Below are 25,162 nucleotides of genomic sequence, written 5' to 3' on the forward strand. Positions count from 1 at the left end.
TCTGCTGCCACCTGCCTGCCAGGACTGGCACTAGAGCTCTGCTGCCACCTGCCTCCCAGGACTGGTACTACAGCTCTGCTGCCACCTGCCTGCCAGGACTGGTACTACAGCTCTGCTGCCACCTGCTTGCTAGGACTGGTACTACAGCTCTGCTGCCACCTGCCTGCCAGGACAGGTACTACAGCTCTGCTGCCACCTGTCTGCCAGGACTGGTACTAGAGCTCTGCTGCCACCTGCCTCCCAGAACTGGTACTACAGCTCTGCTGCCACCTGTCTGCCAGGACTGGTACTACAGCTCTGCTGCCACCTGCTTGCTAGGAATGGTACTACAGCTCTGCTGCCACCTGCCTGCCAGGACAGGTACTACAGCTCTGCTGCCACCTGTCTGCCAGGACTGGTACTAGAGCTCTGCTGCCACCTGCCTCCCAGGACTGGTACTACAGCTCTGCTGCCACCTGTCTGCCAGGACTGGTACTAGAGCTCTGCTGCCACCTGCCTCCCAGGACTGGTACTACAGCTCTGCTGCCACCTGTCTGCCAGCACTGGTACTAGAGCTCTGCTGCCACCTGCCTCCCAGGACTGGTACTACAGCTCTGCTGCCACCTGTCTGCCAGGACTGGTACTAGAGCTCTGCTGCCACCTGCTTCCCAGGACTGGTACTACAGGCTCTGCTGCCATCTGTCTGCCAGGACTGGTACTAGAGCTCTGCTGCCACCTGCCTCCCAGGACTGGTACTACAGCTCTGCTGCCACCTGTCTGCCAGGACTGGTACTAGAGCTCTGCTGCCACCTGCCTGCCAGGACTGGTACTACAGCTCTGCTGCCACCTGCTTGGTAGGACTGGTACTACAGCTCTGCTGCCACCTGCTTGGTAGGACTGGTACTAGAGCTCTGCTGCCACCTGCTTCCCAGGACTGGTACTACAGCTCTGCTGCCACCTGCCTCCCAGCACTGGTAGTACAGCTCTGCTGCCACCTGCTTCCCAGGACTGGTACTACAGCTCTGCTGCCACCTGCCTGCCAGGACTGGTACTAGAGCTCTGCTGCCTCCTGCCTGAAAGGACTGGTAGTACAACTCTGCTGCCACCTGCCTGCCAGGACTGGTACTACAGCTCTGCTGCCACCTGCCTCCCAGGACTGGTAGTACAGCTCTGCTGCCACCTGCCTCCCAGGACTGGTAGTACAACTCTGCTGCCACCTGCCTGCCAGGACTGGCACTAGAGCTCTGCTGCCACCTGCCTGCCAGGACTGGCACTAGAGCTCTGCTGCCACCTGCCTCCCAGGACTGGTACTACAGCTCTGCTGCCACCTGCCTGCCAGGACTGGTACTACAGCTCTGCTGCCACCTGCTTGCTAGGACTGGTACTACAGCTCTGCTGCCACCTGCCTGCCAGGACAGGTACTACAGCTCTGCTGCCACCTGTCTGCCAGGACTGGTACTAGAGCTCTGCTGCCACCTGCCTCCCAGGACTGGTACTACAGCTCTGCTGCCACCTGTCTGCCAGGACTGGTACTACAGCTCTGCTGCCACCTGCTTGCTAGGACTGGTACTACAGCTCTGCTGCCACCTGCCTGCCAGGACAGGTACTACAGCTCTGCTGCCACCTGTCTGCCAGGACTGGTACTAGAGCTCTGCTGCCACCTGCCTCCCAGGACTGGTACTACAGCTCTGCTGCCATCTGTCTGCCAGGACTGGTACTAGAGCTCTGCTGCCACCTGCCTCCCAGGACTGGTACTACAGCTCTGCTGCCATCTGTCTGCCAGGACTGGTACTAGAGCTCTGCTGCCACCTGCCTCCCAGGACTGGTACTACAGCTCTGCTGCCACCTGTCTGCCAGGACTGGTACTAGAGCTCTGCTGCCACCTGCCTCCCAGGACTGGTACTACAGCTCTGCTGCCATCTGTCTGCCAGGACTGGTACTAGAGCTCTGCTGCCACCTGCCTCCCAGGACTGGTACTACAGCTCTGCTGCCACCTGTCTGCCAGGACTGGTACTAGAGCTCTGCTGCCACCTGCTTCCCAGGACTGGTACTACAGGCTCTGCTGCCACCTGTCTGCCAGGACTGGTACTAGAGCTCTGCTGCCACCTGCCTGCCAGGACCAGTACTACAGCATTGCTGCCACCCGCCTTTCTGTCAGCAGTACAGTGAAACTCTTGGCCCGGGAGGTTTGTGACCGTAGCTGTGGTACAGATGATGGATAGACAGGGCCGTATCTGAATATCCCAGACTCCGTGCTGGGAGAGGGTTAATAGTTTGTCACATATTGCATAATCTGCATTTGTCCTGCCCCCGAGGAGCAGATATCCAGACCTCGCCGCCGTGTCCCCCGTGGTCATCGTGTCCTCCGTGGGCAGCGGCGGCCTCCTCCTTCTTAGCCTCCTTCTTGGAGTGATTTGCATTTTCCACTTCTGTGATCTCAATATCTTCTTCAGGTGCAGTTGACGAGTGCAGCTGTGGAGGACAAAGCGCAGCCAGCAGTGAGAAGACAACTCGTGTCTGGTGTGTGAGAGCAGAACAGGACAAGAGACTACAGTGCATTATTCTCTGTTATCAGCCGTTTCAGATTTTTATGTTTTTATGCCCCCGACGTGTCATTTTTGGGAAGTTTCTGCTCCGACAGCTCGGTGCGACGGCCCCTAATCAGGACGGGGGTCCACCATTACCATTCGCTGCTGCTTGCGGTGTTTTGCTCGCAGGATGAAGGGTTTGATCAGCAGCATCCAGGGAACAGCGATGATCGCGAATATGACCAGGAAACTCTGGACTTCTTTCTGAAATCATGAAGAGATCAGATATTATTAGTGATGTGCCTAATGTAGGAGAACCACAAGTCCCAGCATGCCGAGACACCGCTGGTGCACTCCTACATCAGCACTCAGTGTGGCCCCCAGGACCGGGCGCAGACCTGGATGCCCCCCAGCTGTACCTGGTGCTCGTACAGCGGAGCGTTGGTCGGGTCGTTGTAGTTGAACAGGAACATGTTGATGAAGTGGATGAGGATACTGGGGGCCTCCTGCGAGTTCCCCGCGTTGTATTTGCACCACTTGAAGATGATCATGAAGACAAGATAACCGAAGAGACAAAGGATGAAGATCATCTCCGGGATAAACTGCAGGACGATGTTAATGTGTCGGCGGAAATTGCTGGGAAGTAGAGAGAAATCATGAGTGAGAGCCCCCCAGATGCTGGGACCACCCATACTAATGCTCTGCCGCCCAGGACACCCCTGTACTGATCCTCTGCCGCCCAGGACACCCCTGTACTGATCCTCTGCCGCCCTGGACACCCCCGTACTGATCCACTGCAGCTCAGGACACCCCCGTACTGATTCTCTACCACCCAGGACACCCCCGTACTGATCCTCTACCGCCCAGGACACCACCGTACTGATCCTCTGCTGCCCGGGACACCCCCGTACTGATCCTCTGCTGCCCAGGACACCCTCGTACTGATCTTCTACCGCCCAGGACACCCCCGTACTGATCTTCTACCACCCAGGACACCCCCATACTGATCCACTGCAGCTCAGGACACCCCCGTATTGATCCACTGCAGCTCAGGACACCCCCGTACTGATCCTCTGCCGCCCAGGACACCCCAATACTGATCCTCTACCGCCCAGGACACCCCTGTACTGATCCTCTACCGCCCAGGACACCCCCGTACTGATCCTCTGCAGCCCAGGACACCCCCGTACTGATCCTCCGCCGCCCAGGACACCCCCGTACTGATCCTCTGCAGCCCAGGACACCCCCGTACTGATCCTCTACCGCTCAGGACACCCCCGTACTGATCCTCCGCCGCCCAGGACACCCCCGTACTGATCCTCTGCAGCCCAGGACACCCCCGTACTGATCCTCCGCCGCCCAGGACACCCCCGTACTGATCCTCTGCAGCCCAGGACACCCCCGTACTGATCCTCTGCTGCCCAGGACACCCCTATACTGATCCTCTGCAGACCAAGACACCCCAATACTGATCCTCTACCGCCCAGGACACCCCTGTACTGATCCTCTACCGCCCAGGACACCCCCGTACTGATCCTCTGCAGCCCAGGACACCCCCGTACTGATCCTCCGCCGCCCAGGACACCCCCGTACTGATCCTCTGCTGCCCAGGACACCCCTATACTGATCCTCTGCAGACCAGGACACCCCCATACTGATCCTCCACAGCCCAGAACACCCCTATACTGATCCCCTGCAGCCCAGGACACCCCCATTCTGACCCTCCGCAGCCCAGGACACCCCAATACAGATGATGAGACCATCCCTAGGTTTGAGTTTAGATTGACACCATCCATTAGAAACTCTCGTTTCCCCTTTTTAGAGTCCCGCACTCACATGTGGTTGAGGAGACCGAGCATCACCCCGAACACCATCTGTGTGATCCCCATCACCACCGACATCTTCATCTTGTAGGAATTCAGGAAGGTCAGCTTGTTCTTAGCGATATTCCAGATCTGGAGGAACAGCAGGAAATATTGGGGCGGAATCCCCCAAAACTAAAGACACAGAAAACCTGGAAATTAACTCACCGGGTCGATGCCAAACGGGTACGGGTTCCCGGAATACACGCCGGGGACCTTCGGGTCCAGCTGCAAATCTATTCCCTGGTGCAATAAATTATCGCTAGGAAGAGGGAGAAGGAAGGTAACCAGAGATGTCTACATGTGTAAAGAATGACAAGGACCGGGTGAGGGGGTGAGGACCAGGTGGAGGGGACGAGGCGAAGACGAGGTGGAGGGGACGAGATGAGGACGAGGTGGAGGAGACGAGGTAAGGAACAGGTGGATGGGGTGAGGTGAGGACCGGGTGGAGGGGGCGAGGTGAGGACCGGGTGGAGGGGACGAGGCGAGGAACAGGTGGAGGGGACGACGCGAGGAACAGGTGGAGGGGACGAGACGAGGAGGAGACGAGGTGAGGACCGGGTGGAGGGGACGACGCGAGGAACAGGTGGAGGGGACGAGACGAGGACGAGGTGGAGGAGACGAGACGAGGAGGAGGAGACGAGGTGAGGACCGGGTGGAGGGGACGACGCGAGGAACAGGTGGAGGGGACGACGCGAGGAACAGGTGGCGGGGACGAGACGAAGATGAGGTGGAGGGGACGAGATGAGGATGAGGTGGAGGGGACGAGACGAGGATGAGGTGGAGGAGACGAGGTAAGGAACAGGTGGATGGGGCGAGGTGAGGACGGGGTGGAGGAAACAAGGTGAGGATGGGGTGGAGGGGATAAGACGAGGACAAGATGGAGGGGATGAGACAAGGGCCGGGTGGAGGGGGCGAGGTGAGGACAGGGTGGAAGGGGCGAGGCGATGACGGGGTGGAGGAGACAAGGTGAGGACGGGGTGGAGGAGGAAACGAGACGAGGACCGAGTGTAGGGGACGAGGCGAGGACGGGGTGGAGGAGACAAGGTGAGGACAGGGTGGAGAGGGCAAGGGAAAGGAACCTACTTCCAGGAGCCGTTGGTGAACATGGGCCGCACCCGCCATGACGAACCAAAGATGTTGAATGACTTGGAGAAGCAGTCGTTGTAGATGAAGCCAGTGTAGATGGAGAATACGCCCATGAGGAGGATCAGGTACCGGCCCCCGAAGAACGTGTTCCAGATCTACGAGAGCAATAGGAAAGACGATGAGGAACGTTTCATTTTTATCTTGACGTATTTAGGGAGCATAGGGATAAGGTACCCCTAGCCTGTCAGAGGGGTGGGAAAATTGTACCTAAAGTTGGTCAGGGTGGTGGGCCGGTATGTCCCACAGCCTGTTGTACAAAAACAAAAATGTTATTTCCTGGGGAGAAAGCCTGTCACTCACGGCCCAAGAGCCCAGAACGCAAGAAACGTCCTGTCTCCTGGACTCCCATCATCAAGTGGGATAACAGGACCATTGATTGACCCAGAACAGGTCCCAGGGGGTTCCTGTAATTTTTGGCTCTAGCCTCACTTTTGGCTACCCCTAGCCAGGAGTCCCAGACCTGTCGGAGTAACCCCCCGGAGAAGCCTATCCCTGAATCTCCAACAGGGAGGGTATTATGGAATCCAGGATAGGTGGGCGGTTCAGGGGGAATCTGTCAATCGGCCCCTACGCCACCTCAAAAGGGGGAGGTGTCATAGAAAATATTAAAGATCCTTGAGGTCCCTCATATCCCCCCTCTTTTTTTTTTCTTTCATCTATCGTGTCTTGAGGAGACAAGTGGTAGATGACATTTGCCAAATCGTAATTGACATCAATATCCTGCAAACATTTTACTTGTACGTAGTGCGAGTCCAGGACTCCATAAAATGTGTAAAAAGACATAAAAGTGCCCCTAAAAGTCTGCGTTTTTTTAAAAATTTTGTTATCTCCCCTAAAAATAGAATATAAGGCAAAAAAATCTTTAGGTACCCAAAATGGAAGCAATAAACGTCAGCTCCAGACACAACACGCATGAGGCCGTGAACGGTAAGAAGAAGGGAGACAAAGAAAAGCGTAAAAACAAACAGGTGTGAACATATACGGGCTAAGAGGGTCCGGTCCCCGGCTACAGTGGGGTCACATCAGGCTCTGGGGCGACATTAGAAGCCCCTCTCTCTGTTAACCATTTAGATGCTGCAATGTCGCTGGTTACACAGCACCTGGTGCACATTCAGTAGGCGGTTTATGCCCGGCGATATTTCCCTTCTCTCGTCCTCTCACCTCATTGTCCGTCTTGGCAGCCAGAAGCTTTTTCTCGTTCGCCACCATCCATGCCGCGAACCCTAACATGACGGCGCCGTGTCCGCAGTCGCCAAACATCACCGCGAAGAGGAAGGGGAAGGTGACGATGGTGTATGGGGCTGGACGGGAGGAGGGCACTCATTATAACGACATCACCGCTCCCCAACAATGATCCCCCCCCGGAAGGATCTTACTTGGGTTCATCTCTCTGTAGTTCCCGACCCCGTAGGCGTCGATGATGTTCTGGAAGCCGGAGGTGAACTTGTTGATCCGGTTGAAGGTCGGCGGCTCCATTTTGGTGGGTATATCGGTCAGGATGGGAGCGATGGTGGAGCCGCTGCGCTCCTGCAATGGAGGACGCCGTTACAATGTATCACTGGGGGCCCCTGGTTATATCCGACATAGCGACTCTCACCATCCCGCGGTGCAGCGCCCGTTTGATGCGCTCCTTGTCGTTCACCGGGCACCAGATCTCGGCAATGACGCACTGCTGGGTGACGTCGATGTTGCACAGGTTCAGCACGTGGTACACGGCCTTCATCTTCTTCACCTTAATCATCCAGCCGGAGAGATTCTGCGCCGCCTCCAACAACACGCGCTGCCGGTGCGACTCCGTCTGCGTAATCACCTGAAACGGACGAGAAATGTTCATCCTGAGCCGCCTGCTTCATGAAGATCATCACACAGGCGCATGGGGCCCTATTCATTATCGCATCTGCCATTTTTTTTTTTTTTACGCCAAATCCCTGCGCACATTTTGAAGCATTTTTCCAGCTTGTTTTTTTTGTATCTCAGATTTTGGCGACTGATTTATTATTTTTGACTCTTTTTTTAAGTCACAATTTTTTTATGCAAATGTTACAGCCGTGAGCGATATTTTAATGGATCGTGCGATTATTTTGCTCCAGAAAGTCGTAAAAAACACAAAAATTAAAATCCAGATCGCCACCTGCAATTTTTTTTAACCCGTGTTTTTTATTCTGTCTTGCAATATTTGTCACTTTTTCTTCCTGTCAACATTCAAGAAGATTTTTTTGTCTAACACCTTTCTTTTTTTTTTTTTTAGCAAAAAGTTGCACGTTCTGAACCAAATAAAAATCTCGCAACACAAAAGTTTCGCAACTTTTTGAAAAGTTTTTAAATAGTTGCAATTGATTTATCCGCCCCAAACATCTGGGAAACTAAAACCTGCGCCAACGAAGAGGAACAGGAAAAAAAAGCCAAAAATATAATATGGAATCAAAGAAAGATCTAAGGCTAAGTTCACATTAGCGTTGTGCGGCGCAGCGTTGGGCGCATGGACATATATATATATTTAACATGGGGGGCGCATGGACATGCGTTGTCTTGCGTTTTGTGACGCATGCGTCATTTTGGCACAACTGTCAGGGCGCAGAGGACGCTGCATGATGCAGTTTTTTCGGCGCCAAAAATCATGCAAAAAATGACCGCATGCGTCACAAAACTCTGCGTTGTGCATGCGTTTTGCATGCGTTGTGTCGTCAAATGTGAACGTAGCCTAAAATGTACGAAAAATGAAGATAGATAAAAATATAAATAATAATAATAGTAATTAAAAAATATCAAAATGAAAAAAAGGCAAAAATGCGATAATTGATCGGGTCCATATTGTGGTCAGACATGGCGCCGCTGCCCCTCCCCCACGCACCGCGTTCAGGTCCTCGATCCTGGTGTTCACATCGGCGGCCATGTCCCTGCGCTCGGATGCGGACTCCGGACACGGGTACACTGTGGCTTTAAACCTGTAACATAAGATGAGAACGGTCGCTGCACGCAGTTTTTTTTAATCTACAATTTACAATGGGAGACGACGCCATCGCCAGGAAAAACTGTGTGAACCCCAATCAATGACAGCAAACGGAAAAAGGGGCCAAATTTTTTTAAAAAGGGGCCTCAAATCTGGGGGCTCCCCAATATCACACCCACTACCACTACCACCACAAGCCGCCACCAGAGGCCCCCGCGCACCCCTCACAGATCTTGCGGATCTTCTGCTTCAGTTGGTCGCCCTGGTAGAAGATGATGAACACGTTCTTCTTCACTTCTTCTTTCTGGGGGAGAATGGAGGAGACGTGAGAACAGGAGCAAAGACCCCAGAAACATCCACCTGCAGAGGAGTCATGGACATTGTACCTGGCGCCCCCATGACAACTCTGCATCTACCAGACCTCCACAGGGTCTCAGTGGTGCAGCCTATGTGGACACAGACAGAAGGGGCCCTGTGCAGTAACAACATATGGGCCCTTACAGTCCAAGAACTCATCACAATGCTCAAATTCACCTGCTCTGGCAGTTGTGGCCCCTAAGGGCCCCTGCGGATTCACACATTGCACCAAAGGTCTATCCACCCCTGCTCGGTGGTGCAGCCTACAAGCCCTCATTGGTGCAGCCTACAAGCCCCCGGTGGTGCAGCCTACAAGCCCCCGGTGGTGCAGCCTACAAGCCCTCATTGGTGCAGCCTACAAGCCCTCATTGGTGCAGCCTACAAGCCCTCATTGGTGCAGCCTACAAGCCCTCGGTGGTGCAGCCTACAAGTCCTCGGTGGTGCAGACTACAAGCCCTCGGTGGTGCAGCCTACAAGCCCTCGGTGGTGCAGCCTACAAGCCCTCGGTGGTGCAGCCTACAAGCCCTCGGTGGTGCAGCCTACAAGCCCTCGGTGGTGCAGCCTACAAGCCCTCATTGGTGCAGCCTACAAGCCCCCGGTGGTGCAGCCTACAAGCCCTCGGTGGTGCAGCCTACAAGCCCTCATTGGTGCAGCCTACAAGCCCTCATTGGTGCAGCCTACAAGCCCTCATTGGTGCAGCCTACAAGCCCTCGGTGGTGCAGCCTACAAGTCCTCGGTGGTGCAGACTACAAGCCCTCGGTGGTGCAGCCTACAAGCCCTCGGTGGTGCAGCCTACAAGCCCTCGGTGGTGCAGCCTACAAGCCCTCGGTGGTGCAGCCTACAAGCCCTCGGTGGTGCAGCCTAGAAGCCCTCGGTGGTGCAGCCTACAAGCCCTCGGTGGTGCAGCCTACAAGCCCTCGGTGGTGCAGCCTAGAAGCCCTCGGTGGTGCAGCCTACAAGCCCTCGGTGGTGCAGCCTACAAGCCCTCGGTGGTGCAGCCTAGAAGCCCTCGGTGGTGCAGCCTACAAGTCCTCGGTGGTGCAGCCTAGAAGTCCTCGGTGGTGCAGCCTACAAGTCCTCGGTGGTGCAGCCTACAAGCCCTCGGTGGTGCAGCCTACAAGTCCTCGGTGGTGCAGCCTAGAAGCCCTCGGTGGTGCAGCCTACAAGTCCTCGGTGGTGCAGCCTACAAGCCCTCGGTGGTGCAGCCTACAAGTCCTCGGTGGTGCAGCCTACAAGCCCTCGGTGGTGCAGCCTACAAGCCCTCGGTGGTGCAGCCTACAAGCCCTCGGTGGTGCAGCCTAGAAGCCCTCGGTGGTGCAGCCTAGAAGCCCTCGGTGGTGCAGCCTAGAAGCCCTCGGTGGTGCAGCCTACAAGCCCTCGGTGGTGCAGCCTACAAGCCCTCGGTGGTGCAGCCTACAAGCCCTCGGTGGTGCAGCCTACAAGCCCTCGGTGGTGCAGCCTACAAACCCTCGGTGGTGCAGCCTACAAGCCCTCGGTGGTGCAGCCTACAAGCCCTCAGTGGTGCAGCCTACAAGCCCTCGGTGGTGCAGCCTACAAGCCCTCGGTGGTGCAGCCTACAAGCCCTCGGTGGTGCAGCCTACAAGCCCTCGGTGGTGCAGCCTACAAGCCCTCGGTGGTGCAGCCTACAAGTCCTCGGTGGTGCAGCCTACAAGCCCTCGGTGGTGCAGCCTACAAGCCCTCAGTGGTGCAGCCTACAAGTCCTCGGTGGTGCAGCCTACAAGCCCTCAGTGGTGCAGCCTACAAGTCCTCTGTGGTGCAGCCTAGAAGCCCTCAGTGGTGCAGCCTAGAAGCCCTCGGTGGTGCAGCCTACAAGCCCCCGGTGGTGCAGCCTAGAAGCCCTCGGTGGTGCAGCCTACAAGCCCTCGGTGGTGCAGCCTACAAGCCCTCGGTGGTGCAGCCTACAAGTCCTCAGTGGTGCAGCCTACAAGCCCTCGGTGGTGCAGCCTACAAGCCCTCGGTGGTGCAGCCTACAAGCCCTCGGTGGTGCAGCCTACAAGCCCTCAGTGGTGCAGCCTAGAAGCCCTCGGTGGTGCAGCCTACAAGCCCTCGGTGGTGCAGCCTACAAGCCCTCGGTGGTGCAGCCTACAAGCCCTCAGTGGTGCAGCCTACAAGTCCTCGGTGGTGCAGCCTAGAAGCCCTCGGTGGTGCAGCCTACAAGTCCTCGGTGGTGCAGCCTACAAGCCCTCAGTGGTGCAGCCTACAAGTCCTCGGTGGTGCAGCCTAGAAGCCCTCGGTGGTGCAGCCTACAAGCCCTCAGTAGTGCAGCCTACAAGCCCTCGGTGGTGCAGCCTACAAGCCCTCGGTGGTGCAGCCTACAAGCCCCCGGTGGTGCAGCCTACAAGTCCTCGGTGGTGCAGCCTAGAAGCCCTCGGTGGTGCAGCCTAGAAGCCCTCGGTGGTGCAGCCTACAAGCCCTCGGTGGTGCAGCCTACAAGCCCTCGGTGGTGCAGCCTACAAGCCCTCGGTGGTGCAGCCTACAAGCCCTCGGTGGTGCAGCCTACAAACCCTCGGTGGTGCAGCCTACAAGCCCTCGGTGGTGCAGCCTACAAGCCCTCGGTGGTGCAGCCTACAAGCCCTCGGTGGTGCAGCCTAGAAGCCCTCGGTGGTGCAGCCTACAAGCCCTCGGTGGTGCAGCCTACAAGCCCTCGGTGGTGCAGCCTACAAGCCCTCGGTGGTGCAGCCTACAAGTCCTCGGTGGTGCAGCCTACAAGCCCTCGGTGGTGCAGCCTACAAGCCCTCGGTGGTGCAGCCTACAAGCCCTCGGTGGTGCAGCCTACAAGTCCTCGGTGGTGCAGCCTAGAAGTCCTCGGTGGTGCAGCCTACAAGTCCTCGGTGGTGCAGCCTACAAGCCCTCGGTGGTGCAGCCTACAAGCCCTCAGTGGTGCAGCCTACAAGTCCTCGGTGGTGCAGCCTAGAAGCCCTCGGTGGTGCAGCCTACAAGTCCTCGGTGGTGCAGCCTAGAAGTCCTCGGTGGTGCAGCCTACAAGCCCTCAGTAGTGCAGCCTACAAGCCCTCGGTGGTGCAGCCTACAAGCCCTCGGTGGTGCAGCCTACAAGCCCTCAGTAGTGCAGCCTACAAGCCCTCGGTGGTGCAGCCTACAAGCCCTCGGTGGTGCAGCCTACAAGCCCTCGGTGGTGCAGCCTACAAGCCCTCGGTGGTGCAGCCTACAAGCCCTCGGTGGTGCAGCCTACAAGCCCTCAGTGGTGCAGCCTAGAAGCCCTCGGTGGTGCAGCCTACAAGCCCTCGGTGGTGCAGCCTACAAGCCCTCGGTGGTGCAGCCTACAAGCCCTCGGTGGTGCAGCCTACAAGCCCTCGGTGGTGCAGCCTACAAGCCCTCAGTGGTGCAGCCTACAAGTCCTCGGTGGTGCAGCCTACAAGCCCTCAGTGGTGCAGCCTACAAGTCCTCGGTGGTGCAGCCTAGAAGCCCTCAGTGGTGCAGCCTAGAAGCCCTCGGTGGTGCAGCCTACAAGCCCCCGGTGGTGCAGCCTAGAAGCCCTCGGTGGTGCAGCCTACAAGCCCTCGGTGGTGCAGCCTACAAGCCCTCGGTGGTGCAGCCTACAAGTCCTCAGTGGTGCAGCCTACAAGCCCTCGGTGGTGCAGCCTACAAGCCCTCGGTGGTGCAGCCTACAAGCCCTCGGTGGTGCAGCCTACAAGCCCTCAGTGGTGCAGCCTAGAAGCCCTCGGTGGTGCAGCCTACAAGCCCTCGGTGGTGCAGCCTACAAGCCCTCGGTGGTGCAGCCTACAAGCCCTCGGTGGTGCAGCCTACAAGTCCTCGGTGGTGCAGCCTAGAAGCCCTCGGTGGTGCAGCCTACAAGTCCTCGGTGGTGCAGCCTAGAAGTCCTCGGTGGTGCAGCCTACAAGCCCTCGGTGGTGCAGCCTACAAGCCCCCGGTGGTGCAGCCTAGAAGCCCTCGGTGGTGCAGCCTACAAATCCTCAGTGGTGCAGCCTACAAGCCCTCGGTGGTGCAGCCTACAAGCCCTCGGTGGTGCAGCCTACAAGCCCTCAGTGGTGCAGCCTACAAGCCCTCGGTGGTGCAGCCTACAAGCCCTCGGTGGTGCAGCCTACAAGTCCTCGGTGGTGCAGCCTAGAAGCCCTCGGTGGTGCAGCCTACAAGTCCTCGGTGGTGCAGCCTAGAAGTCCTCGGTGGTGCAGCCTACAAGCCCTCAGTAGTGCAGCCTACAAGCCCTCGGTGGTGCAGCCTACAAGCCCTCGGTGGTGCAGCCTACAAGCCCTCAGTAGTGCAGCCTACAAGCCCTCGGTGGTGCAGCCTACAAGCCCTCGGTGGTGCAGCCTACAAGCCCCCGGTGGTGCAGCCTACAAGTCCTCGGTGGTGCAGCCTACAAGCCCTCGGTGGTGCAGCCTACAAGCCCTCGGTGGTGCAGCTTACAAGCCCTCAGTGGTGCAGCCTACAAGTCCTCGGTGGTGCAGCCTACAAGCCCTCAGTGGTGCAGCCTAGAAGCCCTCGGTGGTGCAGCCTACAAGCCCTCAGTGGTGCAGCCTACAAGCCCTCAGTGGTGCAGCCTACAAGTCCTCGGTGGTGCAGCCTACAAGCCCTCAGTGGTGCAGCCTACAAGTCCTCGGTGGTGCAGCCTAGAAGCCCTCAGTGGTGCAGCCTAGAAGCCCTCGGTGGTGCAGCCTACAAGCCCCCGGTGGTGCAGCCTAGAAGCCCTCGGTGGTGCAGCCTACAAGCCCTCGGTGGTGCAGCCTACAAGCCCTCGGTGGTGCAGCCTACAAGCCCTCGGTGGTGCAGCCTACAAGTCCTCAGTGGTGCAGCCTACAAGCCCTCGGTGGTGCAGCCTACAAGCCCTCGGTGGTGCAGCCTACAAGCCCTCAGTGGTGCAGCCTACAAGCCCTCGGTGGTGCAGCCTACAAGCCCTCGGTGGTGCAGCCTACAAGCCCTCGGTGGTGCAGCCTACAAGCCCTCAGTGGTGCAGCCTAGAAGCCCTCGGTGGTGCAGCCTACAAGCCCTCGGTGGTGCAGCCTACAAGCCCCCGGTGGTGCAGCCTAGAAGCCCTCGGTGGTGCAGCCTACAAATCCTCAGTGGTGCAGCCTACAAGCCCTCGGTGGTGCAGCCTACAAGCCCTCGGTGGTGCAGCCTACAAGCCCTCAGTGGTGCAGCCTACAAGCCCTCGGTGGTGCAGCCTACAAGCCCTCGGTGGTGCAGCCTACAAGCCCTCGGTGGTGCAGCCTACAAGCCCTCGGTGGTGCAGCCTAGAAGCCCTCGGTGGTGCAGCCTACAAGTCCTCGGTGGTGCAGCCTACAAGCCCCCGGTGGTGCAGCCTACAAGCCCTCGGTGGTGCAGCCTACAAGTCCTCAGTGGTGCAGCCTAGGAGCCCTCGGTGGTGCAGCCTACAAGCCCTCAGTGGTGCAGCCTAGGAGCCCTCGGTGGTGCAGCCTAGAAGCCCTCGGTGGTGCAGCCTACAAGTCCTCAGTGGTGCAGCCTAGGAGCCCCCGGTGGTGCAGCCTACAAGCCCTCAGTGGTGCAGCCTAGGAGCCCCCGGTGGTGCAGCCTACAAGCCCTCAGTGGTGCAGCCTACAAGCCCTCGGTGGTGCAGCCTAGAAGCCCTCGGTGGTGCAGCCTACAAGTCCTCAGTGGTGCAGCCTAGGAGCCCTCGGTGGTGCAGCCTACAAGCCCTCAGTGGTGCAGCCTAGGAGCCCTCGGTGGTGCAGCCTACAAGCCCTCGGTGGTGCAGCCTAGAAGCCCTCGGTGGTGCAGCCTACAAGCCCTCGGTGGTGCAGCCTACAAGCCCTCGGTGGTGCAGCCTACAAGCCCTCAGTGGTGCAGCCTAGAAGCCCTCGGTGGTGCAGCCTACAAGTCCTCGGTGGTGCAGCCTACAAGCCCCCGGTGGTGCAGCCTAGAAGCCCTCGGTGGTGCAGCCTACAAGTCCTCAGTGGTGCAGCCTAGGAGCCCTCGGTGGTGCAGCCTACAAGCCCTCAGTGGTGCAGCCTAGGAGCCCTCGGTGGTGCAGCCTAGAAGCCCTCGGTGGTGCAGCCTACAAGTCCTCAGTGGTGCAGCCTAGGAGCCCCCGGTGGTGCAGCCTACAAGCCCTCAGTGGTGCAGCCTAGGAGCCCCCGGTGGTGCAGCCTACAAGCCCTCGGTGGTGCAGCCTAGAAGCCCTCGGTGGTGCAGCCTACAAGTCCTCAGTGGTGCAGCCTAGGAGCCCTCGGTGGTGCAGCCTACAAGCCCTCAGTGGTGCAGCCTAGGAGCCCTCAGTGGTGCAGCCTACAAGCCCTCGGTGGTGCAGCCTACAAGCCCTCAGTGGTGCAGCCTAGGAGCCCTCAGTGGTGCAGCCTACAAGCCCTCATTGGTGCAGCCTACAAGCCCCCGGTGGTGCAGCCTAGAAGCCCTCAGTGGTGCAGCCTACAAGCCCTCGGTGGTGCAGCCTACAAGCCCTCGGTGGTGCAGCCTAGAAGCCCTCGGTGGTGCAGCCTAGAAGTCCTCGGTGGTGCAGCCTACAAGCCCTCGGTGGTGCAGCCTACAAGCCCTCGGTGGTGCAGCCTAGAAGCCCTCGGTGGTGCAGCCTAGAAGCCCTCGGTGGTGCAGCCTACAAGCCCTCGGTGGTGCAGCCTACAAGCCCTCGGTGGTGCAGCCTAGGAGCCCTCAGTGGTGCAGCCTACAAGCCCTCATTGGTGCAGCCTACAAGCCCCCGGTGGTGCAGCCTACAAGCCCTCGGTGGTGCAGCCTACAAGCCCCCGGTGGTGCAGCCTACAAGCCCTCGGTGGTGCAGCCTACAAGCCCTCGGTGGTGCAGCCTAGAAGCCCTCGGTGGTGCAGCCTAGAAGTCCTCGGTGGTGCAGCCTACAAGCCCTCGGTGGTGCAGCCTACAAGCCCTCGGTGGTGCAGCCTAGAAGCCCTCGGTGGTGCAGCCTAGAAGCCCTCGGTGGTGCAGCCTACAAGCCCTCGGTGGTGCAGCCTACAAGCCCTCGGTGGTGCAGCCTACAAGCCCTCGGTGGTGCAGCCTAGAAGCCCTCGGTGGTGCAGCCTAGAAGCCCTCGGTGGTGCAGCCTACAAGCCCTCGGTGGTGCAGCCTACAAGCCCTCGGTGGTGCAGCCTAGGAGCCCTCAGTGGTGCAGCCTACAAGCCCTCATTGGTGCAGCCTACAAGCCCTCGGTGGTGCAGCCTAGGAGCCCTCAGTGGTGCAGCCTACAAGCCCTCATTGGTGCAGCCTACAAGCCCTCATTGGTGCAGCCTACAAGCCCTCGGTGGTGCAGCCTACAAGCCCTCGGTGGTGCAGCCTACAAGCCCTCGGTGGTGCAGCCTACAAGTCCTCAGTGGTGCAGCCTAGGAGCCCTCGGTGGTGCAGCCTACAAGCCCTCAGTGGTGCAGCCTAGGAGCCCCCGGTGGTGCAGCCTACAAGCCCTCGGTGGTGCAGCCTACAAGTCCTCGGTGGTGCAGCCTAGAAGCCCTCAGTGGTGCAGCCTACAAGCCCTCAGTGGTGCAGCCTAGGAGCCCCCGGTGGTGCAGCCTACAAGCCCTCGGTGGTGCAGCCTACAAGTCCTCAGTGGTGCAGCCTAGGAGCCCTCGGTGGTGCAGCCTACAAGCCCTCAGTGGTGCAGCCTACAAACCCTCAGTGGTGCAGCCTAGGAGCCCCCGGTGGTGCAGCCTACAAGCCCTCGGTGGTGCAGCCTACAAGTCCTCGGTGGTGCAGCCTAGAAGCCCTCGGTGGTGCAGCCTACAAGCCCTCAGTGGTGCAGCCTACAAGCCCTCGGTGGTGCAGCCTACAAGCCCTCGGTGGTGCAGCCTACAAGTCCTCGGTGGTGCAGCCTAGAAGCCCTCAGTGGTGCAGCCTACAAGCCCCCGGTGGTGCAGCCTACAAGCCCTCGGTGGTGCAGCCTACAAGCCCCCGGTGGTGCAGCCTACAAGCCCTCGGTGGTGCAGCCTACAAGCCCTCGGTGGTGCAGCCTACAAGCCCTCGGTGGTGCAGCCTAGAAGCCCTCGGTGGTGCAGCCTACAAGCCCTCGGTGGTGCAGCCTACAAGCCCTCGGTGGTGCAGCCTACAAGCCCTCGGTGGTGCAGCCTAGAAGCCCTCAGTGGTGCAGCCTACAAGCCCCCGGTGGTGCAGCCTACAAGCCCTCGGTGGTGCAGCCTACAAGCCCTCGGTGGTGCAGCCTAGAAGCCCTCGGTGGTGCAGCCTACAAGCCCTCGGTGGTGCAGCCTACAAGCCCTCAGTGGTGCAGCCTACAAGCCCTCGGTGGTGCAGCCTACAAGCCCTCGGTGGTGCAGCCTACAAGCCCTCAGTGGTGCAGCCTACAAGTCCTCGGTGGTGCAGCCTACAAGCCCTCAGTGGTGCAGCCTACAAGCCCTCGGTGGTGCAGCCTACAAGCCCTCGGTGGTGCAGCCTACAAGCCCTCAGTGGTGCAGCCTACAAGTCCTCGGTGGTGCAGCCTACAAGCCCTCGGTGGTGCAGCCTAGAAGCCCTCGGTGGTGCAGCCTACAAGCCCTCGGTGGTGCAGCCTAGAAGCCCTCGGTGGTGCAGCCTACAAGCCCTCGGTGGTGCAGCCTAGAAGCCCTCGGTGGTGCAGCCTACAAGCCCTCGGTGGTGCAGCCTACAAGCCCTCGGTGGTGCAGCCTACAAGCCCTCAGTGGTGCAGCCTAGGAGCCCTCGGTGGTGCAGCCTACAAGCCCTCGGTGGTGCAGCCTACAAGTCCTCGGTGGTGCAGCCTACAAGCCCTCGGTGGTGCAGCCTACAAGTCCTCGGTGGTGCAGCCTACAAGCCCTCGGTGGTGCAGCCTAGAAGCCCTCGGTGGTGCAGCCTACAAGTCCTCAGTGGTGCAGCCTACAAGCCCTCGGTGGTGCAGCCTAGAAGCCCTCGGTGGTGCAGCCTACAAGTCCTCGGTGGTGCAGCCCCCTTGTATCTGCCGCCATAGGCAGAGGAGCAGCATCCGGCTCCGCTGGGGTCAGACGGTCCTCCTCGCTCTATGGCTCCGCAGTGCAGAGCGGCCCCGGGCCCCATGCGGGTCCTTACAGTGACGGGGTCCTCCAGAGCCGTGTCCAGCTCGCTGTACTTCAGGTAGATGTTCCCCCTGCAGACCCTCCACAGCAGCCGCTCGAATGACGCCATCCTCTCCCTGCCGATCACCCCGGCCGTGAACCTGCGAACCGAGAGGAGGGTCAGACACCAGTACCACTGGTCTGAAGTAGGAATACAGCTCTGGAGGTGACTGGAGGATAAGACATGATGTAACAGCAGAATAGTGACTGCAGCTCTGGAGGTGACTGGAGGATAAGACATGATGTAACAGCAGAATAGTGACTGCAGCTCTGGAGGTGACTGGAGGATAAGACATGATATAACAGCAGAATAGTGACTGCAGCTCTGGAGGTGACTGGAGGATAAGACATGATGTAACAGCAGAACAGTGAGTGCAGCTCTGGAGGTGACTGGAGGATAAGACATGATGTAACAGCAGAATAGTGACTGCAGCTCTGGAGGTGACTGGAGGATAAGACATGATGTAACAGCAGAATAGTGACTGCAGCTCTGGAGGTGACTGGAGGATAAGACATGATGTAACAGCAGAACAGTGACTGCAGCTCTGGAGGTGACTGGAGGATAAGACATGATGTAACAGCAGAATAGTGACTGCAGCTCTGGGGGTGACTGGAGGATAAGACATGATGTAACAGCAGAATAGTGACTGCAGCTCTGGAGGTGACTGGAGGATAAGACATGATATAACAGCAGAATAGTGACTGCAGCTCTGGAGGTGACTGGAGGATAAGACATGATGTAACAGCAGAACAGTGAGTGCAGCTCTGGAGGTGACTGGAGGATAAGACATGATGTAACAGCAGAATAGTGACTGCAGCTCTGGAGGTGACTGGAGGATAAGACATGATGTAACAGCAGAATAGTGACTGCAGCTCTGGAGGTGACTGGAGGATAAGACATGATGTAACAGCAGAACAGTGACTGCAGCTCTGGAGGTGACTGGAGGATAAGACATGATGTAACAACAGAATAGTGACTGCAGCTCTGGAGGTGACTGAAGGATAAGACATGATGTAACAGCAGAACAGTGAGTGCAGCTCTGGAGGTGACTTGAGGATAAGACATGATGTAACAGCAGAATAGTGACTGCAGCTCTGGGGGTGACTAGAGGATAAGACATGATGTAACAGCAGAACAGTGAGTGCAGCTCTGGAGGTGACTTGAGGATAAGACATGATGTAACAGCAGAATAGTGACTGCAGCTCTGGGGGTGACTAGAGGATAAGACATGATGTAACAGCAGAACAGTGAGTGCAGCTCTGGAGGTGACTTGAGGATAAGACATGATGTAACAGCAGAATAGTGACTGCAGCTCTGGGGGTGACTAGAGGATAAGACATGATGTAACAGCAGAACAGTGAGTGCAGCTCTGGAGGTGACTGGAGGATAAGACATGATGTAACAGCAGAATAGTGACTGCAGCTCTGGGGGTGACTAGAGGATAAGACATGATGTAACAGCAGAACAGTGAGTGCAGCTCTGGAGGTGACTTGAGGATAAGACATGATGTAACAGCAGAATAGTGACTGCAGCTCTGGAAGTGACTGGAGGTTAAGACATGATGTAACAGCAGAATAGTGACTGCAGCTCTGGAGGTGACTGGAGGATAAGACATGATGTAACAGCAGAACAGTGAGTGCAGCTCTGGAGGTGACTGGAGGATAAGACATGATGTAACAGCAGAATAGTGACTGCAGCTCTGGAGGTGACTGGAGGATAAGACATGATGTAACAGCAGAATAGTGACTGCAGCTCTGGAGGTGACTGGAGGATAAGACATGATGTAACAGCAGAACAGTGAGTGCAGCTCTGGAGGTGACTGGAGGATAAGACATGATGTAATAGCAGAATAGTGACTGCAGCTCTGGAGGTGACTGGAGGATAAGACATGATGTAACAGCAGAATAGTGACTGCAGCTCTGGAGGTGACTGGAGGATAAGACATGATATAACAGCAGAATAGTGACTGCAGCTCTGGAGGTGACTGGAGGATAAGACATGATGTAACAGCAGAACAGTGAGTGCAGCTCTGGAGGTGACTGAAGGATAAGACATGATGTAACAGCAGAATAGTGACTGCAGCTCTGGAGGTGACTGGAGGATAAGACATGATGTAACAGCAGAATAGTGACTGCAGCTCTGGAGGTGACTGGAGGATAAGACATGATGTAACAGCAGAACAGTGACTGCAGCTCTGGAGGTGACTGGAGGATAAGACATGATGTAACAACAGAATAGTGACTGCAGCTCTGGAGGTGACTGAAGGATAAGACATGATGTAACAGCAGAACAGTGAGTGCAGCTCTGGAGGTGACTTGAGGATAAGACATGATGTAACAGCAGAATAGTGACTGCAGCTCTGGGGGTGACTAGAGGATAAGACATGATGTAACAGCAGAACAGTGAGTGCAGCTCTGGAGGTGACTTGAGGATAAGACATGATGTAACAGCAGAATAGTGACTGCAGCTCTGGGGGTGACTAGAGGATAAGACATGATGTAACAGCAGAACAGTGAGTGCAGCTCTGGAGGTGACTTGAGGATAAGACATGATGTAACAGCAGAATAGTGACTGCAGCTCTGGGGGTGACTAGAGGATAAGACATGATGTAACAGCAGAACAGTGAGTGCAGCTCTGGAGGTGACTGGAGGATAAGACATGATGTAACAGCAGAATAGTGACTGCAGCTCTGGGGGTGACTAGAGGATAAGACATGATGTAACAGCAGAACAGTGAGTGCAGCTCTGGAGGTGACTTGAGGATAAGACATGATGTAACAGCAGAATAGTGACTGCAGCTCTGGAAGTGACTGGAGGTTAAGACATGATGTAACAGCAGAATAGTGACTGCAGCTCTGGAGGTGACTGGAGGATAAGACATGATGTAACAGCAGAACAGTGAGTGCAGCTCTGGAGGTGACTGGAGGATAAGACATGATGTAACAGCAGAATAGTGACTGCAGCTCTGGAGGTGACTGGAGGATAAGACATGATGTAACAGCAGAATAGTGACTGCAGCTCTGGAGGTGACTGGAGGATAAGACATGATGTAACAGCAGAACAGTGAGTGCAGCTCTGGAGGTGACTGGAGGATAAGACATGATGTAACAGCAGAATAGTGACTGCAGCTCTGGAGGTGACTGGAGGATAAGACATGATGTAACAGCAGAATAGTGACTGCAGCTCTGGAGGTGACTGGAGGATAAGACATGATATAACAGCAGAATAGTGACTGCAGCTCTGGAGGTGACTGGAGGATAAGACATGATGTAACAGCAGAACAGTGAGTGCAGCTCTGGAGGTGACTGAAGGATAAGACATGATGTAACAGCAGAATAGTGACTGCAGCTCTGGAGGTGACTGGAGGATAAGACATGATGTAACAGCAGAATAGTGACTGCAGCTCTGGAGGTGACTGGAGGATAAGACATGATGTAACAGCAGAACAGTGACTGCAGCTCTGGAGGTGACTGGAGGATAAGACATGATGTAACAACAGAATAGTGACTGCAGCTCTGGAGGTGACTGAAGGATAAGACATGATGTAACAGCAGAACAGTGAGTGCAGCTCTGGAGGTGACTTGAGGATAAGACATGATGTAACAGCAGAATAGTGACTGCAGCTCTGGGGGTGACTAGAGGATAAGACATGATGTAACAGCAGAACAGTGAGTGCAGCTCTGGAGGTGACTTGAGGATAAGACATGATGTAACAGCAGAATAGTGACTGCAGCTCTGGGGGTGACTAGAGGATAAGACATGATGTAACAGCAGAACAGTGAGTGCAGCTCTGGAGGTGACTTGAGGATAAGACATGATGTAACAGCAGAATAGTGACTGCAGCTCTGGGGGTGACTAGAGGATAAGACATGATGTAACAGCAGAACAGTGAGTGCAGCTCTGGAGGTGACTGGAGGATAAGACATGATGTAACAGCAGAATAGTGACTGCAGCTCTGGGGGTGACTAGAGGATAAGACATGATGTAACAGCAGAACAGTGAGTGCAGCTCTGGAGGTGATGATATTGTTGTATATGGCGGTGGTCCTCACCCCAGTTTCCCGGCGGCGGCAGCGGAGGGAACGGTGCGGAGCTCCAGGAGGCTGCTGGTGTCTTCATTGAAGAATTCATCCGGGAGATTCGCTTCAGCCTGGAGAAAAACAAAAAACACACAGAAGTCATGTGGCCGATGGTGTCAGGGAACGCGGTGGTTGGGGTCGCGGTGGTTGGGGACATGGTGGTTGCAGAAGCGGTGGTCAGGGATGCGGTGGTCGGGGATGCGGTGGTCGGGGATGCGGTGGTCGGGGATGCGGTGGTTGGGGATGCGGTGGTGGGGGACGTGGTGGTTTGGGACGTGTTGGTTGGGGATGCGGTGGTCGGGGATGCGGTGGTCGGGGACGTGGTGGTCGGGGACGTGGTGGTCGGGAACGTGGTCGGGGACGCGGTGGTTGCAGATGTGGTGGGGGATGCGGTGGTGGGTGATGCGGTGGTGGGGGACGCGGTGGTGGGGGACGCGGTGGTCGGGGATGTTTTGGTCAGGGACGCGGTGGTCGGGGATGTTTTGGTCAAGGACGTGGTGGTTGGGGACGTGGTGGTTGGGGATGTGGTGGTCGGGGATGCGGTGGTCGGGGACGCGGTGGTCGGGGATGCGGTGGTCGGGGACGCGGTGGTTGGGGATGCGGTGGTCAGGGATGTGGTGGTTGGGAACGTGGTGGTTGGGGATGCGGTGGTTGCAGATGTGGTCGGGGATGCGGTGGTTGGGGATGCGGTGGTTGCAGATGTGGTCAGGGATGCGGTGGTTGGGTATGCGGTGGTCGGGGATGCGGTGGTTGGGTATGCGGTGGTCGGGGATGCGGTGGTGGGGGACACAGTGGTCGGGGATGTTTTGGTCAGGGACGCGGTGGTCGAGGATGCGGTGGTCGGGGATGTTTTGGTCAGGGACGTGGTGGTTGGGGACGTGGTGGTTGGGGATGCGGTGGTCGGGGATGCGGTGGTTGGGGATGTGGTGGTCGGGGATGCGGTGGTCAGGGATGTGGGGGTTGGGAACGTGGTGGTTGGGGATGCGGTGGTTGCAGATGTGGTGGTCAGGGATGCGGTGGTTGGGTATGCGGTGGTCGGGGATGCGGTGGTCGGGGACGTGGTGGTCGGGGACGCGGTGGTCGGGGACGCGGTGGTCATGGATGCGGTTAGAGGACGCGGTTAGAGGACGCGGTGGTCGGGGATGCGGTGGTCGGGGATGCGGTTAGAGGACGCGGTGGTCGGGGACGCGGTGGTCGGGGATGCGGTGGTCGGGGACGTGGTGGTTAGGGATGCGGTGGTCGGGGATGCGGTGGTCGGGGACGTGGTGGTCGGGGATGCGGTGGTCGAGGACGTGGTGGTCGGGGATGCTGTGGTCGGGGATGCAGTGGTCGGGGGACGCGGTGGTCGGGGACGCGGTGGTCGGGGATGCTGTGGTCGGGGATGCAGTGGTCGGGGGACGCGGTGGTCGGGGACGCGGTGGTCGGGGATGCGGTGGTCGGGGACGTGGTGGTTAGGGATGCGGTGGTCGGGGATGCGGTGGTCGGGGACGTGGTGGTCGGGGATGCGGTGGTCGAGGACGTGGTGGTCGGGGATGCTGTGGTCGGGGATGCAGTGGTCGGGGGACGCGGTGGTCGGGGACGCGGTGGTCGGGGATGCGGTGGTCGGGGACGCGGTGGTCGGGGATGCAGTGGTCGGGGGACGCGGTGGTCGGGGGACGCGGTGGTCAGGGACGCGGTGGTCGGGGATGCGGTGGTCGGGGACGCGGTGGTCGGGGATGCAGTGGTCGGGGGACGCGGTGGTCCGGGATGCGGTGGTCGGGGATGCGGTGGTCGGGGATGCGGTGGTCGGGGACGCGGTGGTCGGGGATGCGGTGGTCGGGGACGTGGTGGTTAGGGATGCGGTGGTCGGGGATGCGGTGGTCGGGGACGTGGTGGTCGGGGATGCGGTGGTCGAGGACGCGGTGGTCGGGGACGCGGTGGTCGGGGATGCGGTGGTCGGGGATGCGGTGGTCGGGGACGCGGTGGTCGGGGATGCAGTGGTCGGGGGACGCGGTGGTCCGGGATGCGGTGGTCGGGGATGCGGTGGTCGGGGATGCGGTGGTCGGGGACGCGGTGGTCAGGAGGTCACTGGATCTGCACCTCGAAGAAGTCCTGCGTCTTCTTCAGTAGGTGCTTCAGCTCGGTCAGCTCCAGGAAGTTCTGCTTCAGCCGCTGCTGGTTGCCGTTCACCTCCTGCAGTTCCCCCTCCAGCTTCTCCAGGGTGGTCTGTAAGAGCCGCCATTACTGCTCACAACTCGCCCGCGCACAGTGTGGAGGGTGTCGGCCCCGCCCCCGCAGATCACCTCTCACCTCCAGGTCGATCATCTCTCTCGGCAGCGGAGTCTGCGGCGACTTCTCGGGGTTTCCCACTTCTATCTTGTCGTTCTGCATCTCACACACCAGGAACCCTGCGATGGGCGACAGACGGTGACAGACGGGCGACAGACGAGGACAGATGATGACAGACGGGCGACAGACGGGCGACAGACAGGCGACAGACGAGGACAGATGATGACAGACGGGCGACAGACGGTGACAGATGGAGACAGACGGTGACAGACGGGCGACAGACGGTGACAGACAGTGACAGACGGTGACAGACGGGCGACAGACGGTGACAGACGGTGACAGACGGGCGACAGACGGTGACAGACAGTGACAGACGGTGACAGACGGGCGACAGACGGTGACAGACAGTGACAGACGGTGACAGACGGGCGACAGACGGTGACAGACGGTGACAGACGGGCGACAGACGAGGACAGATGATGACAGACGGGCGACAGACGGGTGACAGACGGGGGACAGATGGTGACAGACGGGCGACAGACGGTGACAGACAGTGACAGACGGTGACAGACGGGCGACAGACGGTGACAGACGGTGACAGACGGGCGACAGACGGTGACAGACAGTGACAGACGGTGACAGACGGGCGACAGACGGTGACAGACAGTGACAGACGGTGACAGACGGGCGACAGACGGTGACAGACGGTGACAGACGGGCGACAGACGAGGACAGATGATGACAGACGGGCGACAGACGGGTGACAGACGGGCGACAGACGGGGGACAGACGGTGACAGGCGGGCGACAGACAGTGACAGACGGTGACAGATGGTGACAGACAGTGACAGATGGTGACAGACAGTGACAGACGGTGACAGACGGGGACAGATGGTGACAGACGGGGACAGACGGGGACAGATGGTGACAGACGGGGACAGATGGTGACAGATGGTGACAGACGGGGACAGATGGTGACAG

The 25,162-nt window shown here is 58.2% G+C and overlaps 1 protein-coding gene across 2 annotated transcripts in view; it reads right to left on the reverse strand.

Moving 5' to 3' along the window:
• The window catches only part of ATP6V0A4 (ATPase H+ transporting V0 subunit a4), a 43,114-nt gene that overhangs the window by 10,963 nt on the left and 6,989 nt on the right, over positions 1 to 25,162 (reverse strand). For both annotated transcript variants that reach the window (XM_069762836.1, XM_069762837.1), the window contains exons 4-18: positions 24,204 to 24,301; positions 23,994 to 24,119; positions 21,888 to 21,985; positions 17,811 to 17,937; positions 8,690 to 8,772; positions 8,370 to 8,463; positions 7,116 to 7,328; positions 6,895 to 7,045; positions 6,680 to 6,819; positions 5,456 to 5,613; positions 4,538 to 4,631; positions 4,344 to 4,462; positions 2,927 to 3,143; positions 2,664 to 2,771; positions 2,311 to 2,451 (exon numbers count right to left, since the gene is read on the reverse strand). In XM_069762836.1, coding sequence (XP_069618937.1) covers positions 2,311 to 2,451; positions 2,664 to 2,771; positions 2,927 to 3,143; positions 4,344 to 4,462; positions 4,538 to 4,631; positions 5,456 to 5,613; positions 6,680 to 6,819; positions 6,895 to 7,045; positions 7,116 to 7,328; positions 8,370 to 8,463; positions 8,690 to 8,772; positions 17,811 to 17,937; positions 21,888 to 21,985; positions 23,994 to 24,119; positions 24,204 to 24,301 — 1,967 coding nt within the window. The remainder of the gene's footprint in view (positions 1 to 2,310; positions 2,452 to 2,663; positions 2,772 to 2,926; positions 3,144 to 4,343; positions 4,463 to 4,537; positions 4,632 to 5,455; positions 5,614 to 6,679; positions 6,820 to 6,894; positions 7,046 to 7,115; positions 7,329 to 8,369; positions 8,464 to 8,689; positions 8,773 to 17,810; positions 17,938 to 21,887; positions 21,986 to 23,993; positions 24,120 to 24,203; positions 24,302 to 25,162) is intronic.

This window comes from Ranitomeya imitator, chromosome 4, assembly GCF_032444005.1.
Source record: "Ranitomeya imitator isolate aRanImi1 chromosome 4, aRanImi1.pri, whole genome shotgun sequence".
Lineage (NCBI taxonomy): Eukaryota > Metazoa > Chordata > Amphibia > Anura > Dendrobatidae > Ranitomeya > Ranitomeya imitator.